Below are 27,905 nucleotides of genomic sequence, written 5' to 3'. Positions count from 1 at the left end.
TTGATGTAACAGAATTTATCCTAAGGAAACGGTCAGAAATGTGTGAAAGTATTTAAGGAAATCCACAACAGGACTGTTTGTAGCACTGGATTCTTTAATAGTGCAAAATTAAAGATAATTTAAAATCCAACAATAGGGACATGGTTGAATAAATGGACAGGTCCACGCTGCGCAGTGAGAAAAAGCAGCTTGATGAAATAGGTTTGGCGGAGAGGAAAAAAGCACTTTCAACTGCAGCCATATATGAGCTCCGTGTTCAAAAGAAAAACACATGTACAGACGCAGAAGAGGAAGGAAAAAGACCTAAGCACTGCTCCGTGTTAACATTCTCACTAGGGGCTAGGATTACAGGTGATTTCCATGTTATCTGTACATTTTAGGCTTTCTAGGTTTCTACACTAAACACACTGATTTTTAGAGAATAAAAAGCATTTTTAAATAGGCTCTGGCTGGCTTGCTAACCCATGGAGCTCAGAGCCCTCTACGACTACGCAGGTAGGAAGCAGCCGTCATCATAAATAAGATCTGCAGTCCGTGAAGAACAAAGTACGTTTATTTGCATTTGGGGCTCTGGAGAGTTCGGTCTCTGCTGCCTGACCTCCTCCTGCCGCGACTCCTGGACCTAGAGGAGCTCTGGCTCCGGCTGCCCCGGCCGCGGCTGCGGTCCCTTTTCCTTCCTCTGCTTCGGGAACTGTGCCTCTCGCGGCTCCCGGACATGTGTCTGTGAGACTTCCTCCCCCGGTGACCGCTTCTCCTTTTCCTCGCCGCTTCCCCATTTCTCTTGTAGGAGTGGGACGGACTAGGGCTTCGTCTCCGCCTGGGCCTCCCATGGTACTCCTCGTGGCGGCCCGTCCTCTCTCTCCTCTCCGAGCCCTTACCCAAGGACGAGCCCGTCTGCTCGGGAGACAGGTAGATGTCTCGGTTAGCTTCCCAAAACTCATTGTTGGGATTTCTGAACACGTGCAGGAAGTTGCAGTGTTTTCCTCGAGGGCACTGTTGTATCTCAAACAAACCTGCAACGGCACAGTGAGGAAACAGCATTTACCGCCAGGACTCCAGCCTTTCCAGAGGGTTCGCTGCCAATGGGCAGACGCGCCTGACCTATCTTCTCCTGCGGCCTATATGGATGGACGTCACAGCTCTGGCTCCCAGAATTTCAAAAGGAAAAGCTCTACCAAACGGCACTGTGAATGGTAACAAACTGGAGGTTTTCAGTAAGCCGGGTATCCTGTCCCCCGACCGGATGAGGGGGTGGAGGGCGACAGAACACACGGTGACCACATGGGGGGGGGTTGGCGTTTCCCCATCCCACTGATGGACAGTGTCGAGCCCTAATTAATCCCGAAGAACCGGCCCTTGGGAGCCCCGGGACACAGTGCTCTGAGAGCACGGTGGTGGCAGGGCCGGACTGCTGGCCAACAGGGAGCCTGTGAGAGGTGCAGGGCTTGGCATTCTCTTTAGACTTTAAGAAGATGGTCAACATTGGCCTAACGCTTTTAACTTTGCCAAGTGCTTTTAATATGGAAGATCCTTGCCACGGTGAAATCTATTTGAACCACTTCAAGATCCTCTTGACGCTAACTTTTTGAAAGTCCGTAAATTCCCCAAATATGTAAAACAGTTAGAAGTGAAATCTCTCCATATCACACGTTATATACGGAAGGTCAAAATCGATCAGAGTCTTAAATGTAAGACATGAAACCGTACAACTGTTTGAGGAAGACATACAAGTAAAATCTGCATGACGCCAAAAGTACGAACAAAAAAACATAGGGATATAAACAGATAAAATGGATTTCATCAAAATTATAAACTTCCGTACTTCACAGGACATCATCAAAGTGAACAGACAACCCACAGAATGGGGGAAAATATTTGCCAGTCATATTTGCAAGAGGCTTGTCCGCAGAACGGGTCAAACACTCTTACAACCCGATAATAAAAAGACAACCTAATTAACAATGGGCAAAGTTATCTAAACAGACCTCTCTCCAAAGAAGATACACAAATAGCCAGTAATGAGGACACATGAAAATTGTTCAACATCATTAGTTACTAGGGAAAATAACAAAGCTGTTATTTAAAAAAAAAAAGTAAACTAGTCTCCTGCTTCGGGGGAGCCAATGTCACACTCAGAAGTATCTCACTGAAAACCCATTGGATTCCCAGGAACTGACAAAAATAAAAAAAAAAACCTTCAGGGAAAAAAAAAAAACCCAGTTCCATCTCTTCCAGCCCGCAAACTTACACGTTTCAGGCATAATGGCTCTTCTGCTTTCCAAAGCAAGGGAGTCTAAAGCCTTTGTTCCCCCTTCAATAAATAGTTTTTGAGTGACAGCATTCATTAAGACCAGGCTGCCAAAGATAAACACTTGGTAAATTAGAGATTTTTTTTAAATTAGAGGCTTTAAGCCAGCAAGTGTAAAGCCAAAAAAAAGCAAAGGGGAAGAAAAGTGCACCCCCTAAGGCACGGACAGTTCCACCTCTTTGCTTCCAGAGTCGATCGACAATAAATAGTTTTTGACTAAGCCCATGAGACAGAAATACGAAAATAATGAGGCCTTCCAGAGGGCTGGCTACGCCAAGGACTGACTCATTTCTTGACTTGCCGGCCGCAGTCCGATGAGTCAGTCTGACTGAATGCGCCCTGACCGGATCCTACGGCCATAATCAATCTCCACTGCACGCAAGCATGTCTTTCAAGCAAGGCAGGAACTGTTAAAGCACTTTAGGCGGCAAGGATGACAGAAAATTCATTAGGGATAAAGATGGGGGGAAAAACTCAGCTTGAGTGAGGGGGTCCAATGAGGAGAGATCACTTCCGACGCTGCAACAAGGAAAAAGGCTCCCCAAAGACACAGGTCCTCGGGCTTGGCGAAGTTTTGAAGCCCTGGACTGAGGATGAGGAGATGGGAATTCCGGCCCCAACTCTGTCACGGATACACTGTAACTTCTGTCACCTCATCCAGACAGTGACCCACAAGGTCCACAGAAACGTGAGCTACTTTATAGAACGATCTCTGCTCGTCTAGTTCCTGAGACAAAAGCCATGTTTCGCCCCTTTAAAAGATGGTTTTTTGGGGTGCCTGGGTGGCTCAGTAGGTTGAGCATCTGACTCTTAAGCTCAGCTCAGGTCTTGATCTCAGGGTCGTGAGTTCAAGCCCCTCACTGAACTTTAAAAAAAAACAACAACAAGTTTTTTCTCTTAAGAATGTCCCTTTACACAACAGTGGAAGCACTGGGGTAAAATCATCATGTTGTATTTTACCACAAATTGCCATTTTCCATCGGGTCACTGGGCAGAATTCGCACTGAAGCTGCCGTCCTGCATACCATCGTCCGTTAAACAGGGAAAGGGCTGCTTGGCATTCTTCTTCCCTTTAAAAAAACCAACCAACCCACAAATTAAAGGATACCTTTTACAGCAACTGTCTATTATGGAGATGACCCCTATTGTTAACTAACCTTTTTATTAGTTTACCATAGGTTCCCTGCTTTAGTACTAGGGAGTCCTCATGAGAGCATTCAAGCTCCTGAAAGCTCACAATTTATTCAGGAACGCTTTTTCCTAACCCTCCCTGAGGTCCTGATCCATGGAAATCAGCTTGAGTCAAAGCTGCTTAAACCAAGACTGGACCATTAAAAATGCACAAGTGTCTTTCCACTGTCAGAGCCACTCCTTTCTTAGCTAGGACTGCTCTTTTTCCTTATTACAATGGTTAATTTAACCCATTAGCCACAGCATGGCCCAGATAAACAGCAGGACAAGCAGAAACGCTACACCAACTGCTGTCTTAGAGGGCTGAATGCATGCCGAGATGGCCCGGGGCTTCCGTTTCTGGCTCGTTCAATGTATCCTGTTCTGTTACCCCTTTTCGGTGTGTATTTTAATTATTAAAACTATGTAAGTAAAAAAATAACCATCGTAAAAGATTCAAAACTATGTAAGTACACAACAAATGAAATACAAATGCATTTTCAAGTCCCTTCTCTATGTATGTCTATATTAGCCCTTAATATTTATATTTTTTAAAATACCATGCACATGAAAGCTATCTATTTAGTGGGGGAAACCTGGACAGCAACATAATTACAACACTACCCGAGACAAAATGGTAAGATGTTTATGTTCAGGATACTTACGATTGATACTGAACATACACATTGCCCCTCAGATGAGGTTCCAAGTTGCAGCTGACCTAAAGAGCAATGAAGAATTTGATCATGAAAAAAAAAAAGAAAAAAAGAAAGGAAAAGAAACCCTCCAGTCATCATAATACACTTTGTCCAGGGTGGCACTACCAAAAGCAGTTCTCATTTGAAGATTCCAAATACCCCTCCCCGGTCTATGCAGGGCTTCCGCACGCAGCAGCGATAGAGGCCCCAACTATCTGATCCCTGCTGATCCAGATTCGTTTTTCACAGACATGAAATGCTTCACACATATGTAAAAATACAGAGAGCAAAAATCAACAACATGTCCAGCCCCCAGGTTCAAGACCCACGCTTTCCATTTTTGACGAAGAACGGTTAAGTACACAAAACACTGAAGACCCCGTTGCAAGCCTTCCGCCTATGCTCCTTCCCCATCACAGGGATGACCACGAACCATCCTGAGGCTGGCGTATCCTTCACGTTCCAAAGGCAAACACACAGACGGATACACATGCACCTGTGTGCACAGACACCAACACTCATATCCGTGTGTACACAGGCAGACACACATATGTCACACACACACCATCAAATCCTATGCATACTATGCATAGACGTGTCTCTTATGAATACACAGGTATATTTATGTATACACATGCAAAGCAACTTGTATATATGTACTGATAATGTAAAGTACTGCTTCATACATTTAAAATTTTTACACAAATAATGTATATTTTACATTCTTTTTGCACAGTATCTTCACAGAAACATAAGGACTCATTTTAACTGTACATTGGATATATCAAATTATCAAATTTATTTATCTACTCCTCTAATGATGACTATCCAGGATGCTTCCAATTTTTCATCAACAAACAGCACTGCAGGCCGCATTCCTGGACATGTCTCTGTGGGGAAAAGGAATTTTCTAGTATGCATAACCAGGAGTATCAGGGCGATTTATAGGTTATACGTGCTTTCAACTTCACTAGGTATTCACAAACTGCTCTCTGAAGTGATTTTACTAATTGGTATTTCCTCATCCACTCCTGGTATTAACAGAATTTATAATTTTTTTTACCTGGTACGTGTGAATAATCTCATTTCATATGCACTGTTCTTACTACTAGTTAGATTGAACATCTGCCTTCAAAAATGATAAATCTGGACAAACAGATCAATGGAACAGAACAGAAAGCTTAGAAGGAAACCCATGATTATATGGTCAATTAATCTATGACAAAGGAGAAAAAATACGCAATGAGTAAAAGTCTTGGTATTTTGGCTTTTATAAATGGTGCTGAGAAAAATGGCCAGCTACATGCAGAAGAATGAAACTGGACCACTTCACTACACCATACACAAAAATAAACTCGAAGTGGATTAAGGACCTACATGTGAGACCTGAAACCATAAAAATCCTAGAAGAGAGCACAGTGATTTCTCTGAGGCTGGCCCTAGCAACATTTTTCCCTAGATAGGCCTCCTGAAGCCAGGGAAACAAAAGCACAACTAAACTACTGGGACTGCATCAAACTAAAAAGCTTCTGCACAGCAAAGGTGACAACCAACCAAACTAATAAAGGCAACCTACGGCAGGGGAGAAGATATTTGCAAATGACATATTTGATAAAGGGTTAATATCTGAAACATAGAAAGAACTTCTACAACTCAACACCCAAAAAACAAATAATCCTATTAAAAATGGGCAGAAGACATGAACATTTTTCCAAAGAAGATATCAAGATGCCCAACACAGGAAAAGCAGCTCAACACCCCTTATCATCAGGGAAATGCAAATCAAAGCGACAAGGAGATGCCACCTCACACCCATCAGGAAGGCTAAAATCGAGAAGATAAGAAACCAGCAGTGTTGGCAAGGATGTGGAGAAAAAGGAACCCTCGTGCACTGTTAGTGGGAATGCAAACTGATGCAGCCGCTGTGGAAAACACTAGGGAATTTCTGCAAAAAGTTAAAAAATAGAATTACCGTATGACCCACTAATCGCACTACTGGGTATTTACTCAAGGACTACGATAACACTAATTCAAAAAGATACATGCACCCCTATGTGTATAGCAGCATCATTAAGAACAGCCAAATTATGGAAATCGTCCCAGTGCCCATCAATAGATGAATGGGTAAAAAAGGTGTGGCATATATATCCAATGGACTACTACTCTCAGCCATGAAAAAGAATGAAATCCTGCCATATGCAACCTGGATGGAACTAGACTGTATAATGCTAAGCAAAATAAGTCAGAGAAAGACAAGTACAGTGATTTCACTCATCTGTGGAATTTGAGAAAACAAGGGGAAAAAAGAGAAACTGAAAATAGACTCTGAACTAGAGAACAAATGGGACGGTGGGGGGAACAGGTGAAATAGATGAAGGGGATTAAGCGTACACTTTCCTTGATGAGCCCTGAGTTATATCAAGAATTCGGGGGACGCCTGGGTGGCTCAGTTGGTTGAGCAGCTGCCTTCGGCTCAGGTCATGGTCCCAGCGTCCTGGGATCGAGTCCCGCATCGGGCTCCTTGCTCCGCAGGGAGCCTGCTTCTCCCTCTGACTCTGCCTTCCACTCTGTCTGCCTGTGCTCACTCGCGCTTGCTCGATTTCTGACAAATAAATAAATAAAATCTTAAAAAAAAAAAAAAAAAAGAATTCGGGAATCACTATGTTGTACACCTGAAACTAACACTAGATGTTAACCATACTGGAATTTTTTTTTAAAAGGACAAATCTGATTTGTTTTTATTCAGTGGTATAAGAAGGTCCTCAAATATTGATAGAAATGCTTAGCTTTTATTTTCAAAATGAATCTACAATGTTACAAATTTGTTCTATAGTATTTTTGTTAGAGTACCTCAAAAGAGGCACAATTTGTAATGATCGTTTATAACACCATCCTTAGAAGGAAGACTAATGACAGTTTATAACACCACCCTTGAAGTCTTAAAAGGCCTTGGGAGGCCACGTCAGTTACACCAGTGACCTTAGAGATCATTCAATCCAGTGGTTCCCAAGGACCTATTAATTTTCCAACATGAATTCAATGTTTTGGAACTTTTCCTACTAAAAATCTACCGAACAACTTTCCATTTGTAAATGCTAATGTGATTAGCACGAGCTTTGCTGATAAAATTCTAAACGGAAGTGGGGAGGGGGGACCAAACCACACCGTGGCTAGCAGGTGCAGCCTGTTCTAAGCAATGATTTCCACTAACCAGGTGGAAGTTCTAAAGCAGCTCCATCGCTGACGTCACAGAAGCAGTACAACGTAGGGACCCCATGAGGGAAACCACTGATGGGGTCCAATTCCCTCCCTTTCGGGAAGAGGTAAAATGACCCACTCGGGAGCACAGAGCTAGTCAAACCATAAGGACCGCCCGGCTGGCCCCGCCATACTAGTATTTGCTGCTTACACTGAGAAGTGGCGTGAAGACCGGAAGGTGCGTGCAACAGAAGCAAGAGGTAAAAGGGAAAGAGAAATTTTAAAAGATTTTTTCCTTTTTTTAGATTTTGAACTCAGGGGCTCCTGCATGGCTCAGCTGGTTAAGCATCAGCCTTGAGCCCAGGTCCTGATCCTGGAGTCCTGGGATCGAGCCCCGTGTCCTGCTCCCTGCTCGGCGGGGAGTCTGCTTCTCCCTCTCCCTATGGCCCTACCCCAACTCCTCCTGCTCCTGTTCTCTCTCTCTCTCTCTTTCAAATAAGTAAATAAAATCTTTAAAACAATAAAATAAAAATTGTGAGCTTAGTGGACGGAAGTATAGTTCTGCTTTTCACGACTGCTGCTGGGGGCTTAGCAGCCACTGTTCCTCGCTATTCCCGCTTTGCCCTGTCACTGCCAACTTGCAGAGGGAAAAAACCTCGTGATTTTATTCTTTTTTCCCTTTCAAATTATGGGACATTCCCACTACTCTAACAAACCAAAATCACTGCTGTCTGGACCTTATCAAGTCAGTAAGTGGGAGGCCTCAGTATGCTAGGCTTCAACCCCCGGGGTCCCACGAGCAGCCACTGGTAAGTACATCTGCCTTTATTCTTGCCTTGAGGAACCTTTTCCAGTAACCGTGTACTCTCGGTGGCTCTTTTTCACCGGGTATGCTGCATCAGAAGCCACGATCTGGGGAACACTATGTTCAGTGCTGAGAGTACTGAAGGCGTAAACACACTGTCAGAAAAAGGAATCAAGGTTTCTGTTCTCGGACAGCTCCAGAAGAGTAAGTGCCTCAATGGAAGGTGCAAGCGGGCGCCATCCACATCACGCAGCAAACTCAGTGAGTGGAGAGCTGGGCAGGGCGAGCACACCGTGGCTCTAGGTGCGACCCACCACAAAGGAAGGGAGGGGCTGCCTTCGGCGTCACGGGCAGCCTCTAACTGAACGCTGGCACGGCTATCTGCAGGACCTTACGCGGCTCGGATCTCATGCAGTCCTGCTGCCGTACCGGCAGTGAGGGCCGGTGCGAAGGGAGTCACATCTACTGAGCACCTGGGTGCCCAACTTTGGACCAGGCCCCGCGCCATCGCACACGCCCCGCCCAGGCAGACAGCCTGCGCCCTAGTGCTCGCATCCTCTAGGGCACTCTGGTGGGAAGTGAAGCAGTCCCCTTCTTCATGTGCATCGTGCACACCCACCTTGAACTGGATCACCTTCCCCACGTTCTTGAACTCGGGAAGCACGTCATCATAGAAGTCCAGGAACTGCTGGTAGGTTTCCTCTTCACTGTACTCGAGGCTGGCATCCGGGTCATAGTCATCCCTTCTGCACTGCTCCATCCCAAATGTTGTGAACATGCTTTTAATAAGGAGGGTGGGGCTCGAGGATGGGAAATTGTGTTTACGTGAACACCTGCACATGAAAGGAGAACTTAAATGCAGCACTCCAAGAGTTAGAAATTACACATCAAAAGCCTTCTTTAAATTGGAGATAGAGACTCCAAGAACTTGCTTAACTGCAAGATAATAAACGCCATCCAGGCGTCGACCACAACACTTGAACTGCTCTAAGACTGACCGATATATATATATATATATATATTTGCTCTCCTTAAGATGTGAAGTTGGGAATTATTTCCACATCTGTATGCCATTCAGCTGCCTTTGGATGAAGTTCACAAAGCCTCACACATGTAAAAGCACAGGAGAAAGGTCCGCTGACATGGCATACTGTGGTGACAGGCCGACACTGTACGTGGGACTCAGGAGGAAGGTGAGAACAATACAATCCTGGCTCTATACCATCTTCTTCTAACTCAGTGCTTAGAGATGAGGGTAATGTAAGAGTTTTGAGCTAACGGACTAGTTCAATTGCACATATGTATACGTGTCATTTCACGGTGCTCGTGACATTTTTCTACTTCTTCCTCTGATCCTAGCAACCCGTTAGGACAGTTGGGGCTAGTATTTTCTCCACTTTGCAAAGGGAAGCTGAGGCCTAGAGAAGCACTCTTACCCAAGGCACGCGGCTGGTAAGAGAGGGCCCAGAGATGGGGGTTAACCTCCAGTCTAGTGCCCGTTCACCATCTGCGACAGGACGCAGAGAATTCTCGTGTCATCAGGTGGCGAACCATTATGAACGATTTTCTTTTCGTAGTTTGAACTGAGCCAGGTTGTACCTGAGTCATTCGAGTCTTATGTGAGTCTACTTTATTCAGTTCCCTCTCCAAAAATGAGGGGGGAAAAACATACTTCAAGGTTCCAAATCATCAGTTTTAAAAAAAAAAACTGGTTAAGACAAAATTTTTAGGAAAAAAAACAATCCCCAGAACGGAGGAAGAAAAAAAGTTAAAGAACAAGATGAGTGTTAGAAAAATCAATTGCCTCAAAATGCCGAAATGTACCTGAGTCATTCAAGTCTTATGTGAGTCTACTTTATTCAGTTCCCTCTCCAAAAATGAGGGGGGAAAAACATACTTCAAGGTTCCAAATCATCAGTTAAAAAAAAAAAAAACTGGTTAAGACAAAATTTTTAGGAAAAAAAAACAATCCCCAGAACGGAGGAAGAAAAAAAGTTAAAGAACAAGATGAGTGTTAGAAAAATCAATTGCCTCAAAATGCCGAAATGTTTCCCTCCTCCTCACTTTCCATGTCTAGGATACACATCTGTGTACCATGTGACAGCAGGGAGGGCCCCCCCTCCCCGCACACCGTGCCTGGCTCAAAGATGCAGTGTCCGGTCATAGGAAATGTTCTGTTCTCCAAAGGACCCTCCTAGATGATTCAGCAGAGACCTCGTGATGAGCTCCACCTTCCCAAGCACAGCTGCCCATGGCACAAAGAGGGAAAGTTCAAGCTGACTTCGAGTGTCAACAGTGAGTCAGCATCTTACACGGAGAAACATACACAGATTTTAAACAAGGAACCAGTTTATGGGGGCTAAAATTCTGCTCATGGGATTACTACATCTGAATGAACCTGGCTCTACTTCCTAGGGTGTCAAGCGAGCCTCGGAGTTTTGGAACTGAGCCCGAATCTCTGTTTAGGGAAAAGCCCCACTTGGCCTGGAGACAGTCCATACAATCTGCATCTCATCAGGGCTAGCCCTATAGCTCCTACTGAGAAGTCACCTAAGACAAGAGACATTTGGGGAGGCAATCGAAAGGTGTGATGCCAAACCTGTGTGAGTCCCAGAATCACCTGGAAAGAACTGAGATTTCTCAGGTTCTGTTCCAGACCATCTGTTAAGACCTCAGGGTGGGGAAACCCTATTTTCAGAGAAACTCCCCACTTGATCCTGAAGGTCAGCCATGTTTGGGAACCCCTGGTTTAGACTATGCTATTTACGTACGATGCAGATACTAGAATCAAGTAAGATGGCCATGAAACCACACAGTAATAAGTTACCCTAGCCCAAGGTCAGCCAATGAAACATGTGGTCTCCAGATGGCCCCTCCGGTGGAGCTAACTGACTAGACCTCTTTTTCTCTTCTGGAGGGAGCACTCACTACCTTTGTCCTTCACAGATTTCAAGGTACATGCTGAAATGGAGCTGCTTATCGTTTACTGAAGGTCTCTGTTAAGAAACATTTTCAGGAAAATTATGTAAGCAGCTGTTCATAAAACATCTATCAAAGTTACCGTCCACCTCCTTCCTCAGTGTCTTTACGCAGTATTCCACGGGACAAACATTTAGAATCGTGAGGTACCATGCATTCTTTTTGGCAAGAACTAAATCTCTGCCTGGGCTGTGTTAAAATCCAGAGCCAAGTGCACTGCACACTCAGAGGAACGCCCTCTCTCTTCCTTTCCATTTCTTTCATTACACTTGGGGCAGTACATTATAAGCCCTCTTTCAATCACTTCTGGAAACCAGGGAGTTATGAATAACTACTCTGAAAAGTAAGCTTTACCTTTCATCAGCGATTATGTTTTCAGGAGGGGAAAAAACACCATCACCACGGAACTCCCTTCCAAGCTGTGACTCCAAGCAGTATCAACTCCAGAAAGGTTCTAGAATTGAACCTGGGACTAATTACAAAACCAGAACCACCAAAGTAATGCTGGGGGGATGGAAGTGTCTGAAGTGACAAGCCTGAACAGGCAAGAACAGCTGTGTGATTCTGAAGCAAGTCACTGTGGCTCTGGAAAAGGGGAGCGGCTTCATTGTCTCCACCGATGGTGCTCGATTTTGTAACTGCTCATTTCATAGCATTTTATTTCATAATTCATCACTTGAATGATGAAAATACCCAAATTGCTCTCATACTTTGATAGCTGTGATCGTGAAATTTCATATGCCTATGAAATACGAAAAAATGTTCACAAACCAATCTGCTCACTGCCACTGTTTCCTTGGAATGACTCTCAGGGGCGTGTGGGAGAGCCTGGCAGCCCATGCTCCTTCCCGCACACTAGCACCGCCCATGCAGGACTTCTCTCCTTCTCTCACCTGTGGCCATCAAAAGGAGAACTTAGAATCAGATGACCACAGTCTTAAAATACAAGGAAACGTTAGAGATACAGCATAAACAAGGAATCCTGTAGCCAGAAAACCTTAAAGGCCATCGGGTTCAGCTACTCACAAAAATGTGAATTTATATCGAGTCTCAACTGGCTTTCACAGGTACCTCCCAAGTTTTCTTTGGTGGGGGGTGTTTAACATCCATTATTACTATTTCTTGGTGAAACCAAGCATATGTTCAGAAGATATTTCTAAAGGCAAAAGGGAATAAAATCTCTTCTCCTTTCCTTAGTTCCTAGTTCCTCAGGAGGCTTTCACTACTGACCATATCCTACAGATCCTCTCACAGGCCTTATACAATACCAGCTATCAGCCGTAAGAGGAGCTGCACATCCCACATTAGTAGCTCTCAGTCCTAGGGTGTGTGCGAACACCTGAGGACATTTCAAAAGTAAGGCTGCTCAGGCCTCAGAGATTTACTCAACCTCTGGTAGGACATAAATTTTTAAAAGCTTCCTAGAGGATTCTAACGTGTACCTGGGTTGAGAACCCCTGCTCTTAAAAAAAAAAAAAAAAAAAAAATTAAAAGGCACAAGGGCTTAACTTAAGAAAAGAGGAAGAGAGAGAAAGTTTGTATTTTCAAAGAAGGACATGAAACTCATGGCTTGGATAATTTTATGAATAAAATAACATGAGTGACAACATATAGTTTTCTCATTAAATACATATGAATTTGCCTATTCGTATCCCTTTTGGGATTAACAGGACCTTAAGAAATGATTAGATCTCTTCTGCAGAATGCTTAATCATTATATTTCATCTTACATAGATTCATTCACCATTATGAATTATTTTTCTCCTTTGAGTTGTTCATTCATAAATAAGCCAAATGATAAACATCACCAATGCTTGGCATATTATCAAGTATTTAAATATTTGCTTAATGAATGAAGACATCGGCACTTAGTTCTCTACATGAACGTCTTGGTTTCAAAAACGCTGAGGCTTGGGACGCCTGGGTGGCTCAGTTGGTTAAGCGTCTGCCTTCGACTCAGGTCATGATCCCAGAGTCCTGGGATCGAGTCCCACATCAGGCTCCCCGGTCAGCGGGGAGTCTGCTTCTCCCTCTGCCTGCTTCTCCCCCTGCTTGTGTTCTCTCTCTCTCTCTCTGGCAAAGAAATAAATAAAGTCTTAAACCACTGAGTCAAAAGAGGTAGACAACAGAAGTGTCTCAAAGAATAAGGGCAACCATAACAAAATGAAAATATACCAGTGACCACTCAGGCCAGGGTGTGCCATGTGCCTGCCACAGGGTCTGTGCTTGCCTTGCATCCACTCCGTGCAGCCTCACCACCTCCATCGAAGGGAGAGACTGCTGGTCATCCCCATTTTACAGATGAGGAAACTAAGGCTCAGAAAGCTTAAGGAACTTGCCCAAAAGGAAAGGTGCCCAAGTCTGCTTCTGCACCCTGGCTCTGCTCCTGAGTCAGAACAGACTGAGAATGGGGAATTAGAATACTTTTCCTCACTCACTCGGGTCCTGGCTTTCACAGATACCCCTTGGGTATTGGGCGCGCCAACTTCTCAAAGCCTCTTTTGCGCACAGTGTTGGCCACTCAAAAAGAAGTCAGTCAGTAAGCACATAAATAAATAAATAAATAAAGAGAGAGAGAGAGAGAGAGAGACAAAATAAGCCAAGCTGCTCTAGTCTCTTGAAATACGTTCTTTCCCCCATCCAAGTCGTCCCACGTGGACTCATGCAAGCACAGGAAGAAAACGAAAAGCACAAGGTCTTCATGAAGCTGTGGAAGGAATGCAAAGGAAGCTCTAAAAGAGAACCAGGCTGAGCTGGCCCAGGGAATTGGTACCAGAAGGGCAATGCAACTGGAGAAGCAGCAAGGATGCAGGCGACACCTGACTGGGAACCTTTCAAGCTCAAGCCCACGGTGCTCCCAAAGAGAGAACTAAACAACCTTGACATTCTGATTCACTGAATTCTGACATGATAAAACAAAATGAGTTACCTATCTCCAAATCTGCACGCTCCTGTTTTACTGTAGAATGGACAATTAGCTCGATCTTTCTCCATTATCCTTAAGTCCATGGGTGGCTCTGGGTTTTGCCATGTGGCACCATTTTCCAACTGTTGAAAATAACCATGACTTTTATTGGTGGTATAAAAATCCATGATAAACTTGATGTTTAAAATGCATTCAAATATTTTGGTCAAAAAATATATGGTAACTTAAGAATATACACATTTAGGTCATAACAGGTAATCGAGACTTCACAATCATCCAGAGACATGTACAGTGTCTTTCTTGGCTCCCAGTCATTGCCCAGAACCAGGCATCACCGTGGCTTCTGGGAGCAGTCACCGAGGTCTCCCTGCTGCCCATCCATTCTGAATGGGGTCAAAGGACTTGTCAGGGAACCACGCCTAAGACCCAAGGCACTCTGTAGCAAGTTCTACCATTTATTTCGGGCCAACAGTGCGTGGTGTCGCTCGCACACACTTTAAGGACTAGAAAGAAGTAGAGTCCACAGCGGGGGACTTGATACCATTTGCTTTTGTTCATCAAAAACCACTTGCTGCTGTTGCTGCTGTAAAAATCACAGAGCTGCGAAGTGATTCTGATATTCAGATGCGACCTAAACAGCTTACCACAAAATTAACATTCTACTAGAGGAACAGTTTTTAAAGAAATGTTCACTGGTCTCAAATTCTGAATGAAAGGTTTGAAAATACCTCATTTTCAGCCTGCTCCAGCATCTTCTGCACAGCTTCCTACAAATGGTGCAAACATAGGACTAATGAAAACCTGCAAGTCAGGAAAGTCACGTCTGGTTTCTCTGGTTAAGAAGCTCATGCGTAATAATTCATAAGAGAAAACAAAAACAGAAATCACACCCGCCAAAGGCTTTAGGTTCTAATTTGCTTTCTACAGCACAGATCTTCTGAAAAGCTTTCAAAGGACATATAGCTGAGAATGTTTATTCAAGCAGGACATTTATTAGCTCCCACTGCAAAACACAGTCTTATAATAGTTTGAGTAACAGTAATATTGAGCGTATTTGATCATATATACCACATTCTAGCTTTCCAGATGAGTGATATAGCATCAGTGAATTATTACATAATGCAATGCTCAGATCAAACGTCATCAACACTTAACAGATCTTAAATTATGACATGAACATAGTAATTCAGGTTGATGAGAAAATCTCCAACTTTTCGCTAAGACAAAGAAGTCTTGCAATATACCAGTACATTCTGAGCTCACTGTCATTTAAACAAGTCTTTAAATTATTCTTGACAATCATTTAAACAATTATTCTTGACTTGTCATTTAAACAAGTCTTAAATTATTCCCTCGCCCCTTAAAGCATTACATAAAAGACTCCTCTGTCTAGCTGCTTGAGGATGCTACCCAGTCACACGGGGGACCGGGCTAACTCCACATGCTCGCAGGGCAACTCTGGTTCTTCACCCCCACCCACCCGAACGCCCCCCATCCACGCGCCCAGTGGTTTGGACTAACAACCTAGAAGCAGAACTGGAACTCCTCTCCTTTTCCTTCCCTCCCCGTCCACTCAGTCTACAAGCCAGAGAGCCCCACTGCCTCTCCCTCCACACACCCTGCCTCTGTGTACTTATCCTTACGAAGCTCCGCCCTTGTCCAAACTACCATCATGTCCTATCTGCGACAGTGGCCTTCTAACTGGTCATTCTATTTTCACTCCTGTATCCTTAGTGCAGGCTCCCTGCTCTCTACCCTCCCCCGTCTTTATATAAAAGTTAGAAGGATCTGGTAAAGGTAGAGATACAAATTAAATGAAGTCACACGGTGCTTCGAAACGCTGCAATGGCTTCCCGTGGCACGTAACACAAAACCCAAACTCCTCCTTCCAGTCCAGGAGGTCCTGCATGATCTGACCCTGTCTACCTTCCTGACCCCCTTCCTTGCCCCCACCGTTCTCTCCTTTGGCCTCCAAGATTCAGGCACCCCGACATCTTTCCAGCTCCATGGTTCAGGCCTCTTTCCTCTGCCTGGACTCCTTCTCCCCAGGATCTTTGCACTCAGGTATCAGCTCAAACACTGGCCCCTTGACAAGTCCTCCCTGACCAGGCAATCTAAAGAAGTACATCCCTACCCTGATCACTACCGCATGGCTGTTTATTTCTTTATAGCACTTAACATCACCTCACAGCACGTAAAATTATTTTTTTGGTTACTTATCATCTGGCTCCCCCATCTAAAAAACTCAAGGAGAGCAGGGCCTGTGTTTTTCACTGCTCTATCTCCCTCTACTAGAGAAGTATCTAGAGACAGCAGAAACACGGACTGCATGCCCCTTTATACATGCTTACAACCTTCCTCATTTCACCTGCCTCCGGAATATCTCACCTGACTTCCTTTGAAACAAAAGCCTTAACTTTTTTAAAAGCAGCCTTGGCTTTTTCCTAATGTCAGAAAGACCTCAGTTGAGAACATTCTACTGTCAAAATGGGAATCGACTGCTCTATAAACAATGACAAGTTCCCAACAACTTCCCTGTCCCCTAAAAAGCTAGCGTGGTCTCGCCTCATCCGTAAGGCAACATTCAAATGAGGGGGTTAAAAATGTGCACTGAAGAGGTGCCTGGGTGGCTCAGTCGGGTGAGCGCCCGGCTCTCGGTTCCGGCTCACATCACGATCTCATCGGGCGTGGGATCGAGCCCTGCGTCAGGCTCCGGGCTCAGCAGGCAGGCTACTTGAGGATCCTCTCCCTCTACCCCTTCCCCTGCTCACGTACTCTCTCTCACGCGTGCTCTCTCTCTAAAATGAATAAATAAATCTTTAAAAAATAATTGCATTGGAATTCACTGATGACCTGAGACACAAAATACAAAAATTTGTGGAGGCTGCTCCTACCCTATCATGACTAGGATATAAACAAATGCATTTTTAACTACCCACTTTGATGCTATTCAAACTTGGGAATATGATAGAAAAGATACATCCTGAGGACTCAGTCAAGGAATGATGAGCTGTGGGATCTTGGAAATAAATACACTGTGTTAAGGAATAGCAGCAAAATAAACCAAAGCAATCTTTAAAAGACACTGAAAGATACATACACATACCTTATAGACTCTTTTTTTAATGAGGAACTACATGTTAGCTACAATGGCCTTTATAGCCAAGTAGGAAAGGCAGTCACGATTTAGCAATAAAAAATATTTCCTAACTCCTCAGTATTGGAGTTCCTGATTTTTTTCAGTCCATTCATTCTTGCTGACATGTTATAAGCAGTTAAATGTCTTATTAACTCAGTGAGGATACCACACAAAGTATTCTCTAAATGGGCCAACCCTTATAGAAAAGAAGCTCAGAAAAATGGTTTGGTGTGAATGTAAAGAGCTAGAGCAAAAACAACATTTGCCCTAGGCTGGGACAAAGCGGAAAGCAGGGGCCAGCTGCCTGTTTTTCAAAATAAAACAACCAAGTTTTACTGGAACACAGCCACAACCATTCATTTACATATTACCTAAGGCTGTTTTCATGCCACACCAACAGAGCTGGGTGCTTGCGACAGAGACCATACACACCATAAAGCCCCGAATTTTTACTCTCTGGCCTTTACAGAGCAAGTTGGCCAATGCCTGGTATAAAGGGGCAGAAGGGTAGTTAAAGGCAAAACTTAATTTAAGGTATCTGCCACTGCACAGACCCAGAGAAGAGATAAGGGAACTCGAGCGTGTATCTGTACTAAAAACAGGACTCTTCCTAGACCGGAAAATGAAGCCCAAAGGCTGATATGCCTCCAGCTCATTCTTTAGCCCCATCCCACACCGTATCTGTGCACCAAGAGGATACGCAGTGCGTTTACCCTCCTGTGACAGGAATCACCTCTCGTTCTCTCTTCTCCTGTAGCTTCTGTTCCTCCTCTTCTCTCTCTCTTCTTTGCTGCTCTTCCCATTCTTCCTTTAACTTTCTCTTTACCAGAAAAAAGAAAGAGAAGAAACGGTAATTCTTGTCACTTACTTCTTGAAAACATTTAACATATGGGGCAGAGAAATGAAAAACTTTGCCACTGGTAAAATGCGTACTACCCACTTTAAGTTCAAGACCTATAACTCTTACTGGGAGTTATTTGGGGTTAACTAATTAGCCAGCCATCAGACTAATATCGTACCTCTTGTTCTTCTTGCCGCTTTCTAGCTGCCTCTTCCTTTTCCTTCCTTCTTCTGAATTCTTCTTGTGCTTTCTGCTCCCGAAGCAACCACGCCTCATGTAATTTTTGCCTATAATGTAATGATGTAATCAAATAAGAGAAACGAACACTAATTTACAATTACATACACACAATGATAGCAAAATGACATATTTGAGAATGATCAAGCTATCACGAAAGGTATTTTCGAGAAAGCAGTTCAGTGGAGGGTAAGAGGATCTCTTCCTAGAGGGTAACAGCTGAAAATCCCTACTTCTACACTTTCTGTCCGTGACATCTTTCACACAGGAACAAGGGCACTACAACTTGCCCTTTAGGCTGACCATCAGGATGTTTAGGCGTCAATAAAGATCCCAACAAATCTCAAGGCCCCATCTAGCTTTTCACGTTCAGAAGGTCCTACCCTTCCCCTTCTATGCATTTTACAGCAGCACCTGGGAGACCGCGGTACTCTGTCTTTGCACTGCTCCTGCAGGCAGTTAAGAGTCTGCCATGGCTTGTCCCAAGCACATAAACTGCTCAAAAAAGGGAAACAGAACTCTATCTGAGCAGGTTTTACAATAAAGGAAGCTACAGGTTTTGTGACAAGGAGTTATACAAATAAATTAGCAGCTGTCTAGTTTATTTTTAAAAATGACCAATTACAGGGTAATGCTACCTTAAAATGGCAAGTGTCTCAGACATCCAATACTGAAATTTCTAGCTGAAAGATGGGCTCCATTTCTTTTCTTTTTTTTTTTTTTAAGAGCCCAGCGTGGGGCTTGATCCCAGGACCCTGGGAGCCAAATGCAGACGCTTAACCAACTGAGCCACCCCGGTGCCCCCTGATGAGTTACATTTCAAAAGTTCAAAAGCCAATTGGGTGTTTAGAACTTTGATTGCATTTTCCCACTGAATTTGTAAAAGGGAAGTGAAATATGAGAAACAGTTTTGTATTACTTCAGCAACATTAGGCGTTACATAAGGTTTTAGTTGTAGTCTGGGGAACCGATTCACAACTTCCAACACCCTATGGGAAAAGAGATTTCACTTCCAGCGACGGATTTCAGGATCCCATCTCTTCACCATGGTGGAGGCGGGCACATCGCATCGGTCAATGGTCCCGTGCAGGTTGTGGGTTATGTACAGATGTTTCAGTGTGTAGAACTCTGACTTTTTGGAGTCTTTTGAAGAACACTAATTATACATAAACCAAACCAAAGCACATATAAATCTAAGACCTCGAAAAGAGTCAATGCCGACAGAGCTGCAACTTGGGTAACTTGATATACTGTTGAGAAGCAAAACTGGAGACCTCCACACACACAGCTTGGTCAGACCCGGGCACTGGGAGGACCCGAGGAGTGTCTAGCACGGCTTCCAGCAGTGTCGGGCCGTGCCCTCCGGCTGACCCCAGCCCCTCCTCTCCCACGCCACTAAAATGCCTGCCAGACAAAGCTCAAAGCTGCTGGGGAAATGGACTCTGCTCTAGCCAACACAGGACCACAGGCCCCTGCCTTTGCTTTCTTACAGGATTTACTAAAAATGGCTTATAATTGTGATTTGGTCTCTCTCAAGGACCTGAGAGCCATTTCTTGGAAATGTCATCTTTAAGAAGGAGAGGGCCCCTGTGTCCCAGTGTCTGCGAAAGGCTGGCATCCTAACTTGCCTAACTGCCAGCTGGCCACATTTACCCTGACCAGCCCTTCACACATCCTCCCCCTCCCATTCCTCTGCACCCCTACACTCCTCCCGCCCTCTCCCTTGTAAAGGTGCCAATCGCCCAGCATGAATCAGAACGGAGCTCAGCTTCTTTCCCCAACAGGCCGGCACTCCAATCTGTTCTCACCACTTCAACGTCTGCCTGTGCTAGTCTCTGATACTCTGCAGGTGCTTTCAGGCAGTACATCAAGCCATACAGTGTTTCCACAGAATTAATTCTCCTGCTTTTCGGCAACACACTACCTTGCAACTGGTACAGGAACAAAGATCAAAGGAACACAAAGATCTGGTTACCTGATTTAAAAGAAGCACCTCAAATTAAATGGGAAAAGAGAACAAATGACCCCTATTTCATACCATGTATGGCATCTTCATCATAACAGAAATCTCTAACAACCAGAGAGATATTACTGCGTCTCAGCGTCTCCTATCTCCTAACACTATGTTAAGTGCATATACTTGCCACCTCATTTCATCTCCCCAATTCCATGAGGTAGGTACTAGGATTGATTCTATTTCCATTTTATCTCCATACTTAAGGCAAGGAAACTGAAGCTTAGAGAGAGAAGCAACTTGAGCACAGCTAGAAGGCGGCAGGGCCAGGACTCAAGGTTGTTCTGGCTCAATCGACTCCATGTTCTCAATCACTACTACATTTTCTTTTGGCATTTTGCTGATTGCACCTATTTACATGCTTAAGTGGAGAATAGGAGTGTGAATTACATCCAAAGCAGCAACATTCCCTACTAAACATGCCACTAAATAGCTAGAGATCACCTATAAAATTTTCTTACTCCTTTTTAAAAATATTTTTTTATTGTGGCAAAATATACATAAAAATTTAGGATTTTAATCATTTTTAAGTGTACGGTTGAGTAGCATGAAGCACATTCACATTACTGTGAACCATTTGGCAAAAAACAACAACAACAACAACAACAAAAAACTACCCCCTGAAAAATACTAAGCAAGAGAAATAGAAGACTTTCATCATCTTGGGATGGAAGAGGCCTTTTATAGTCCAGACCATGGTCAGATATAATGATGAAAGTCGATGACGTGAAAATCAAATTATGGTAAGTAATGTCATAAGCCAAGTTAGGTAGGACTGATGACAAATGAGAAAAACATACATCACACATATGACAGATAAAGGACAAACATCCTCAATCAGTAATAACCTTGCTTACCCAACAAACTTAAAAAAATGTTTCCCAAAAGAGGAATGTAGAAGACTTAAGCGATCTAAAATAGGTAATGAAATATATTAAAAAGTATATACAAACTTGGGGCGCCTGGGTGGCTCAGTGGGTTAAAGCCTCTGCCTTCGGCTCAGGTCATGATCCCAGCATCCTGGGATCGAGCCCCACATCGGGCTCTCTGCTTAGTGGGGAGGCTGCTTCCCCCCTCACTCTCTGCCTGCCTCTCTGCCTACTTGTGATCTCTGTCTGTCAAATAAATAAATAAAATCTTTAAAAAAGAAAAAAATATATATATATATATACAAACTTACTAACTAGGAAATACACATTTGAAACAATGAACTGCAACTTTTCACTACAGGAACTTTAAAACTTGATGCGCCTGGTGTGAGTGAAGAAGGTATGGGGATACAGGCACCTTGATTCACTGCTAGATGGGCTGCAAACTGGACGTGCCCTCTTTACCCAACCATCAACATTTTACATTACTTATCGTTTTCCCAACAATTGCATTTCTAGGCATTATCCTGAGGAAATAATAGGACAATTACCAAGGATATATAAGCATGGATACCCATGGCAACTTTTTATAGAACTGTAAAAATATCTGAGTATAGGGGTGCCTGGGTGGCTCTGTGGGTTAAAGCCTCTGCCTTTGGCTTAGGTCATGATCTCGGAGTCCTGGGATTGAGTCGAGCATGGGACTCTCTGCTCAGCAGGGGGCCTGCTTCCCCTCCCCTCCACCTGCCTCTCTGTCTACTTGTGATCTCTATATGTCAAATAAATAAATAAATCTTTTTTAAAAAGAATCTGAGTATAAGTAGTAAATAATAGGAAATAGAAAGTGAATGCTATTTAATAGTAAATAACCCAAATGTCCATCAGTAGAGAACTACAGATTACAGATCAAGAATAAATTATGCTACAACCATACCATGGACACTGTGTTGCCACTGAAATGGTTGAATTAGGTATCTGAACCAACACTGAAATACAGGTCCTATACATTAAGCAAAAATAAAGCCATTAAAAATGCATAAATAACATCCCATTATAGACATAAACACATACAGTACATCTACACTCTTACATTTTTAACAGCGGCTATCTTTGGGTTTGCTGAATTCACCGAAGCCCTTTCACTCTTTATACTTATTTCAATTTTTTTTTCCAAAAACATTTTCAAATTAGCAAAAATAGTGAAAAATACTCCCATTTAAGAAAAATTAGAACATCTAATTTTAGTCTGTTAGGTGGAGATTTAAATATTTTATCCAGGGTTATTTTATAAGACCTGTTTTGTACAGGTGTTATAAAGAAGACCTGTACTAGTTTGTAGAAACTTATAATATTTTTAAAAATTTCTTTCTTTCCTTTTTCTTCAAAATATATTTTTTTTAATTTATGACAAGGAGAGATAGGGAGAGAGGGAACACAAGCATGGGGGAGCTGGAGAGGAAGAAGCAGACTCCCTGCTTCTGGGACTCGATCCCAGGATGGTGGGATCATGACCTGAGTCCAAAGCAGACGCTTAACAACTGAGCCACCCAGGTGCCCCCCACCTTTTTTTAAGTAGGTGCCACACTGGGTGTGGAGATCCTGAGATCAAGACCTGAGCTGAGATCAGGAGTCAGAAGCCCAACCAACTGAGCCACCCAGGTGCCCCAAGACTTATAATACTCAAATAAAACAACTGGATTCATGAGGAAGTTCTCCGATCACTGCTGACCTTTCTATCTCCAACAGCTTCTCTTCTTCTAGGTGTTGTTCTTCAATAAAAGCATCCTCCTCCTCCTTCTGTGAGAGTCCTAAGGAAATTTAAATGTTTTATTAAATGATCCAAATATTGTAAAACCTTGATCAATGATTCAGGGGGAAAAAAGATAAAATCTAACCATTACAAATATGGTACCAATCTGTTTTTAAAACCTTCTAATAAGGGATCCAACCGACCAAATTTGAAAAAATTTTGAAACCCAAAATGAACAATAATGGTAGGTAACACATTCAATTTAAAGTATTAATTTATGGTTCCACAGTGATACTCAAAAAAGTGGTGGGGTATGAAAAGGAACATTCATCTTTACAGAAGAATGGCAACTAAAAAATGCAGAAAGACTTAAGTAGAAAAGTCCTTTTTGCAACCCACTTTAAGAACGGATTTTTTTTTAAATGCTAAAAACACTGGTTGAAAGCTTGTTGGGAAGAAGATACTTACACCATCTCAAAACATCAGCTCACAGAGTACTAATTACAAAAGGGAAACTTCCTTTACAATGGAGCCATCAGACTGGCAACACTTTGACCACTCCTGGCAATACTAAGAGGGGAACAACCTGACATTACAGCCCCCTGATGTGGGCAGTGAGAGGTATACAGCATCAGCTTTGTAGGATCTGCCATAATAGGCATAACCTGAAGCTAATCAGGAGACAGGCTAATCGAGAATGCAGGGCATTCCACCAGACAACTGGCTTGAACTTTTCAGCGTCATCAGTCTTGGTTTGGGAAAGTTCAAGTATGGCCTGCATATCACACACCATTGAATTACTATTCCTTTACTTGGCTGCAAGTCTGATATTATGCACTTCATTCTAAGGAGATGGAGGCTGAAGTATTTAGTGGTGAGAGATCATGGTATCTGCAACTGACATGCAATAAATTCAGAAAAAAAATGTACATATGTATGTATCTATATAGGGAGAGGCAAAATGTTAAAATGTTAACACTGGCAAATCTAGATGACGTGTTCATGGATATTTATCATACCATTTTTTCAACCTTCTGTACACTGGAACATTTTCAAACTAAGAATATGGGAGGGGCGCCTGGGGGGCTCAGTGGGTTAAGCCTCTGCCTTTGGCTCAGGTCATGATCTCAGGGTCCTGGGATTAAGTCTTGCATCAGGCTCTTGTCTCAGCTGGGAGCCTGCTTCCCTCTCTCTCTCTCTCTGCCTACTTGTGATCTCTCTCTGTCCAATAAATAAATAAAATCTTGAAAAAAAAAAAGAATATGGGAAAATATTTTTAATATAACAACTTATTATATAATAATGATACATATATATAAATTCTTAATCAGAATTTAAATTTGGGAGGGGGGAAGGACGAAAACTGAAGTGATCCTAAGGAAATATAACAGAAGATCTCAGGCTTAAAGGAAAAAGATTTTCTATCTATCACATATGTTGAGTATAGGTCTAATCAAAGGCACACCCAGTCCTAGATAATTACAATTTGGTTTTCTTAAGTAAATTCTATTATTTTAGTACCTGAAATTAAAATAGGTTAAAAAAAGAAAGAAAGAAAAAAAATTGGGGTAAATTCTAGCTCACACAGAATAAAATCTAATTATTCAGATTATTAAATGAGCTAATGTTCCGAAAGGGGCTTCAGACACCCTGGCCCAGAAGCTATGCCTGACTGACTTAGAGAGGTATGCCTATAGACTAGGCACAGTCTAGCACAGCTGATACTCAAAAATATCTGTTGCCTGACTCATTCAACCCCTCTGTCCTCCCCAAAACAAGCTCACACTCCTCAGAAGTGATCACTAACAGTACCAGGTGTAGCATTTGCTCGATACACATACAGTCAAACATATGCAAGGACACATGTAAGTATGCTATACCTAATTGTATCATACATGTAACTGTATAAACTGGAATCACACAACTTGCTTTTGATTCTGAATGCCACCTTAACTTCTGACAAGGCAGCTCATTTCAGGCTATTTCGAATAGAGCTGGATGCTGAAGAGGCTACCTATAAATGAGAGGCCAATATTCCAGAAATTTCTACCACCCACTTTCCAACTCACTCTTAACAGCAATTCTTATAGACTATCTCCCTATTCTAGCCTTCGGGGTACTGTCTGCCCATTCAATCTGTGCTACAATGAACAGCAGTGTTTGGTAGGCCACACTATTCATGAAGCACAACTAAGAATTAGGAGTTGGAGTGGGCCAAAGTAGGAGCAGTAGTCCAGACACAAACGCTTCGCCTTGGATCTGCCATTAGCTATATAATCCTGACCAAACCAGTGACTGCACCCTTCAGCTGACTAAACTGCCAAGGAACATGATCTTCCTGCCTCTTCACAAAGGCTCACTCTGAAAGCACTGTGCGAAGCAAAGGGTGGTGGGGAGGGGGAATCCAATGCAATAAAAACAGCTCTAGGATTTAAGAAAGGGAAAAAAGATTAAGTAGTTAAAAAAAAAAAGTTTTATTAAAGAATACTGGTTAAGTAAACAAAGGTAGCTGAGCTCATTGCGGGAGGGGGTGGACACAGAAACCAAGGGCATCAATAACTCCAACCTACCCTGTTTTTCTCTTTTATCCCGGATATTATGTCCTGCCTTTAGTGGTCTAGTTATGAATAAAAGAGAGACGCTAACACAGGCCGCAGGTAAACACCCTGCTTCTCCCCTTCTGAATATTCCAAGAACCGCTACTAAAAATAAGTACTGCACAATTCCAAGGGCAAATACAATGTCTACAGTTATGTTTCACAAGGCTAGAGAACATTGGTTACTTGAGGCCCTTGCCTGTGGACTATAGGAATCGTCTAGATACATTTTTGCAACGTATTTAAGTATCAAATTATTACAATGTATACCTATAACTAATGTGTCAATTATATGTCAAAGGGAAAAAAAAAAAAGTATGTGAAGATCTGCCTGGATAACCTGGATGGCAAAGATTATAACGCAACTGCTGTGTGATTTCAGTGCTTCCATCTGCATTCATAACTAATATATAATTTTGTAAGTTATTACTAACTTCATTCTATTAAACAAGCGGATTTAATAGATATTTGTTAGATTCTGCCATATGAAGGACAAATGACACCAAAGCCAGTAAAAATGACATCACAGCCAGTATTTTAATAGGAAAAAACAACAACTGGTAAATAAGCACAGGGCAACAGCAGTGGCACTCCCAACTCCAATCAGTACCATAAGCACGCTCAAAGCTTGTCCCACACCATCCCCAACATCACATTAATGTAGATTTGAATTTTACTGGGTGTGTAATTTCACGTGGTTTTATAATCTTGTACATATGTCGTTTCCTAGTCAAATAAGAGTTTTATATCTGCTTTTATGCTTATGTATATACTTCAGTGGCATTAATAATAATCCGAGTCAACAAAGGGTCTCTTGTTACTCACGTTTGAGAAAAATCTGCAAAATGTCTAAACCCCTCAGGTCCTGCTGCTTTTACAAAGGAAAACATTCGCTCAATACTCACTATGTGCAAGGGCTGTGCTAGCTGCTGTAATTCATGAGGCCTGCACCTGTAATATCAGATACTTCATAAATACTTACACATAATCAGTGCTTGATTCACCATGACCTTTCTCCCCCTCTTTGGTACGTTAATATCGTTTCTGAAGTAGGTCTAACATAGCTTTACTCGGGAGGCAGCAGACGCCGTAACTCTCAGCAGGTAAGTACTTGGCTTCCTTCTGGCACTGGGGCTTCGAGTTAAGACGGGAGCGGAGAGAGCAATTTCATACACAGAAAACAGGCTAAGGAGTCGGTTACCTGAGTCCCTCAATCGAGCCAGTTCTTGCCGTCGTTTCTTTCGTTTCGCCTTCTTCAGGGCGGCCCTGTACTTTTTGTGGCTGGAAGATTGAAACAGGCACACACCCGCGTCAACGGACCGCACCGGCGGCGCTGCCTGAATGCCCCCCCCACACACACGCCGCGCCGCGCCCAGTGACAGGAAATCGCTCGGGTGCCGGCGAGTGAAATCTTGCTTCCCGGGTCTTCATTACGGAGCACACATTTACTATCGCCTCGCCATTCCACGACCAGATGGCAGGTCCTTTCCAGCCCGCCGCCTGTTCCCCTCCTCACCTCCCTGAACCCACAGACGCCCGTGACAGTCCGGGTCGCACCCTCGGGCAGGACTCCAGCGGCAGCAGTAGCTCGCGTGCTTGGTCCAGCTCCCCTTTCCTTCCTGCTTACACATCCTCCATGTCCAGCCTCGGGCAGCTCCGTCCCCTCCTCTCGTCGCCTCATCTCCCACAGCCCCGCTTACCTTAGTATCTCAGGAAACAACATCTTGTCGGGCGCCGCCATTTTGCCAGGACCGCCACGCCCCCCAAGAGTTGACCGGAAGAGGCGGGCTTAAGAGGAAGGGCGCGGCCGCGCGCAGGCGCGGGTGCCGCGGGGACTCTGAGGCGAGGGGGAGCGCGCGTCTTCCCGGGAGAAACCGAGAGAGAAGACGCGAGGTTCCTGTAGGCGGCTCGTCTCCCAAAACTCTGCACAAACAAATGGCTCCTTCCCGAAAATTCCTACCCCTCCCTGAAAAGAATTCTTCCTTTCTAGAGCTTCGCTATTGCTTTATCACTACCTGTCCCAACACCACAGTGGTCTGTCCTGTGGTCAGGAAGTTAAAAGTTACAATTCTCTGTCTCTCCCTCTTGTCCTCTCATCCACTCACGAGCCCTGGCCGCACGCGGTCACTCGCCTAGCTTCCCAGCCGGACTGGTCCAGGCTCCGCCTTCTGCGATTCCACCTATGAGCCCCTCAAACTCCAGAGTCCGCCAGTTTCCATTCACACCTACCGCCGCTATAGGGAAACTAACACCTGCGCTGCGAACGAGTAGCCTCTGCTCCCAAGGAATGTGCAACCTAGAGGCAGAAAAGGACCAATACATAGAGAAAATAATATAGTACAGACAACGTAGTTTACTCAACAGTCCACTGGGG

At 43.6% G+C, this 27,905-nt stretch overlaps 1 protein-coding gene across 1 annotated transcript; it reads right to left on the bottom strand.

Moving 5' to 3' along the window:
* Positions 1-74: 74 nt before the first annotated feature.
* On the bottom strand, positions 75-27,803 carry ZRSR2 (zinc finger CCCH-type, RNA binding motif and serine/arginine rich 2). Its single transcript, XM_059158598.1, has 11 exons — positions 27,232-27,803; positions 26,733-26,812; positions 22,914-22,992; positions 18,243-18,351; positions 17,957-18,043; positions 14,813-14,851; positions 14,088-14,206; positions 8,799-9,012; positions 4,144-4,199; positions 3,269-3,378; positions 75-1,013 (listed from the first exon to the last, which is right to left on the bottom strand). The coding sequence occupies exons 1-11, from the start codon at positions 27,270-27,272 to the stop codon at positions 553-555; spliced, it is 1,395 nt and encodes a 464-aa protein (XP_059014581.1). The 5' UTR covers positions 27,273-27,803; the 3' UTR covers positions 75-552.
* Between the last annotated feature and the right edge of the window lie 102 nt (positions 27,804-27,905).

The sequence above is a fragment of the Mustela lutreola genome, chromosome X (assembly GCF_030435805.1).
Source record: "Mustela lutreola isolate mMusLut2 chromosome X, mMusLut2.pri, whole genome shotgun sequence".
Lineage (NCBI taxonomy): Eukaryota > Metazoa > Chordata > Mammalia > Carnivora > Mustelidae > Mustela > Mustela lutreola.
The sequence above is the reverse complement of the archived record's forward strand: the minus strand, read 5'-3'. Positions and strand labels throughout refer to the sequence as shown.

Coding starts and splice junctions, on each gene's coding strand:
- ZRSR2 (XM_059158598.1), bottom strand. CDS start 27,272: ATGGCGGCGCCCGACAAGATGTTGTTTCCTGAGATACTAAG. Junction 18,352..22,913: donor AAGCTGTTGGAGATAGAAAG/GTCAGCAGTGAT, acceptor ATTACATTATAG/GCAAAAATTACATGAGGCGT. Junction 18,044..18,242: donor AGCGGCAAGAAGAACAAGAG/GTACGATATTAG, acceptor TTTCTGGTAAAG/AGAAAGTTAAAGGAAGAATG.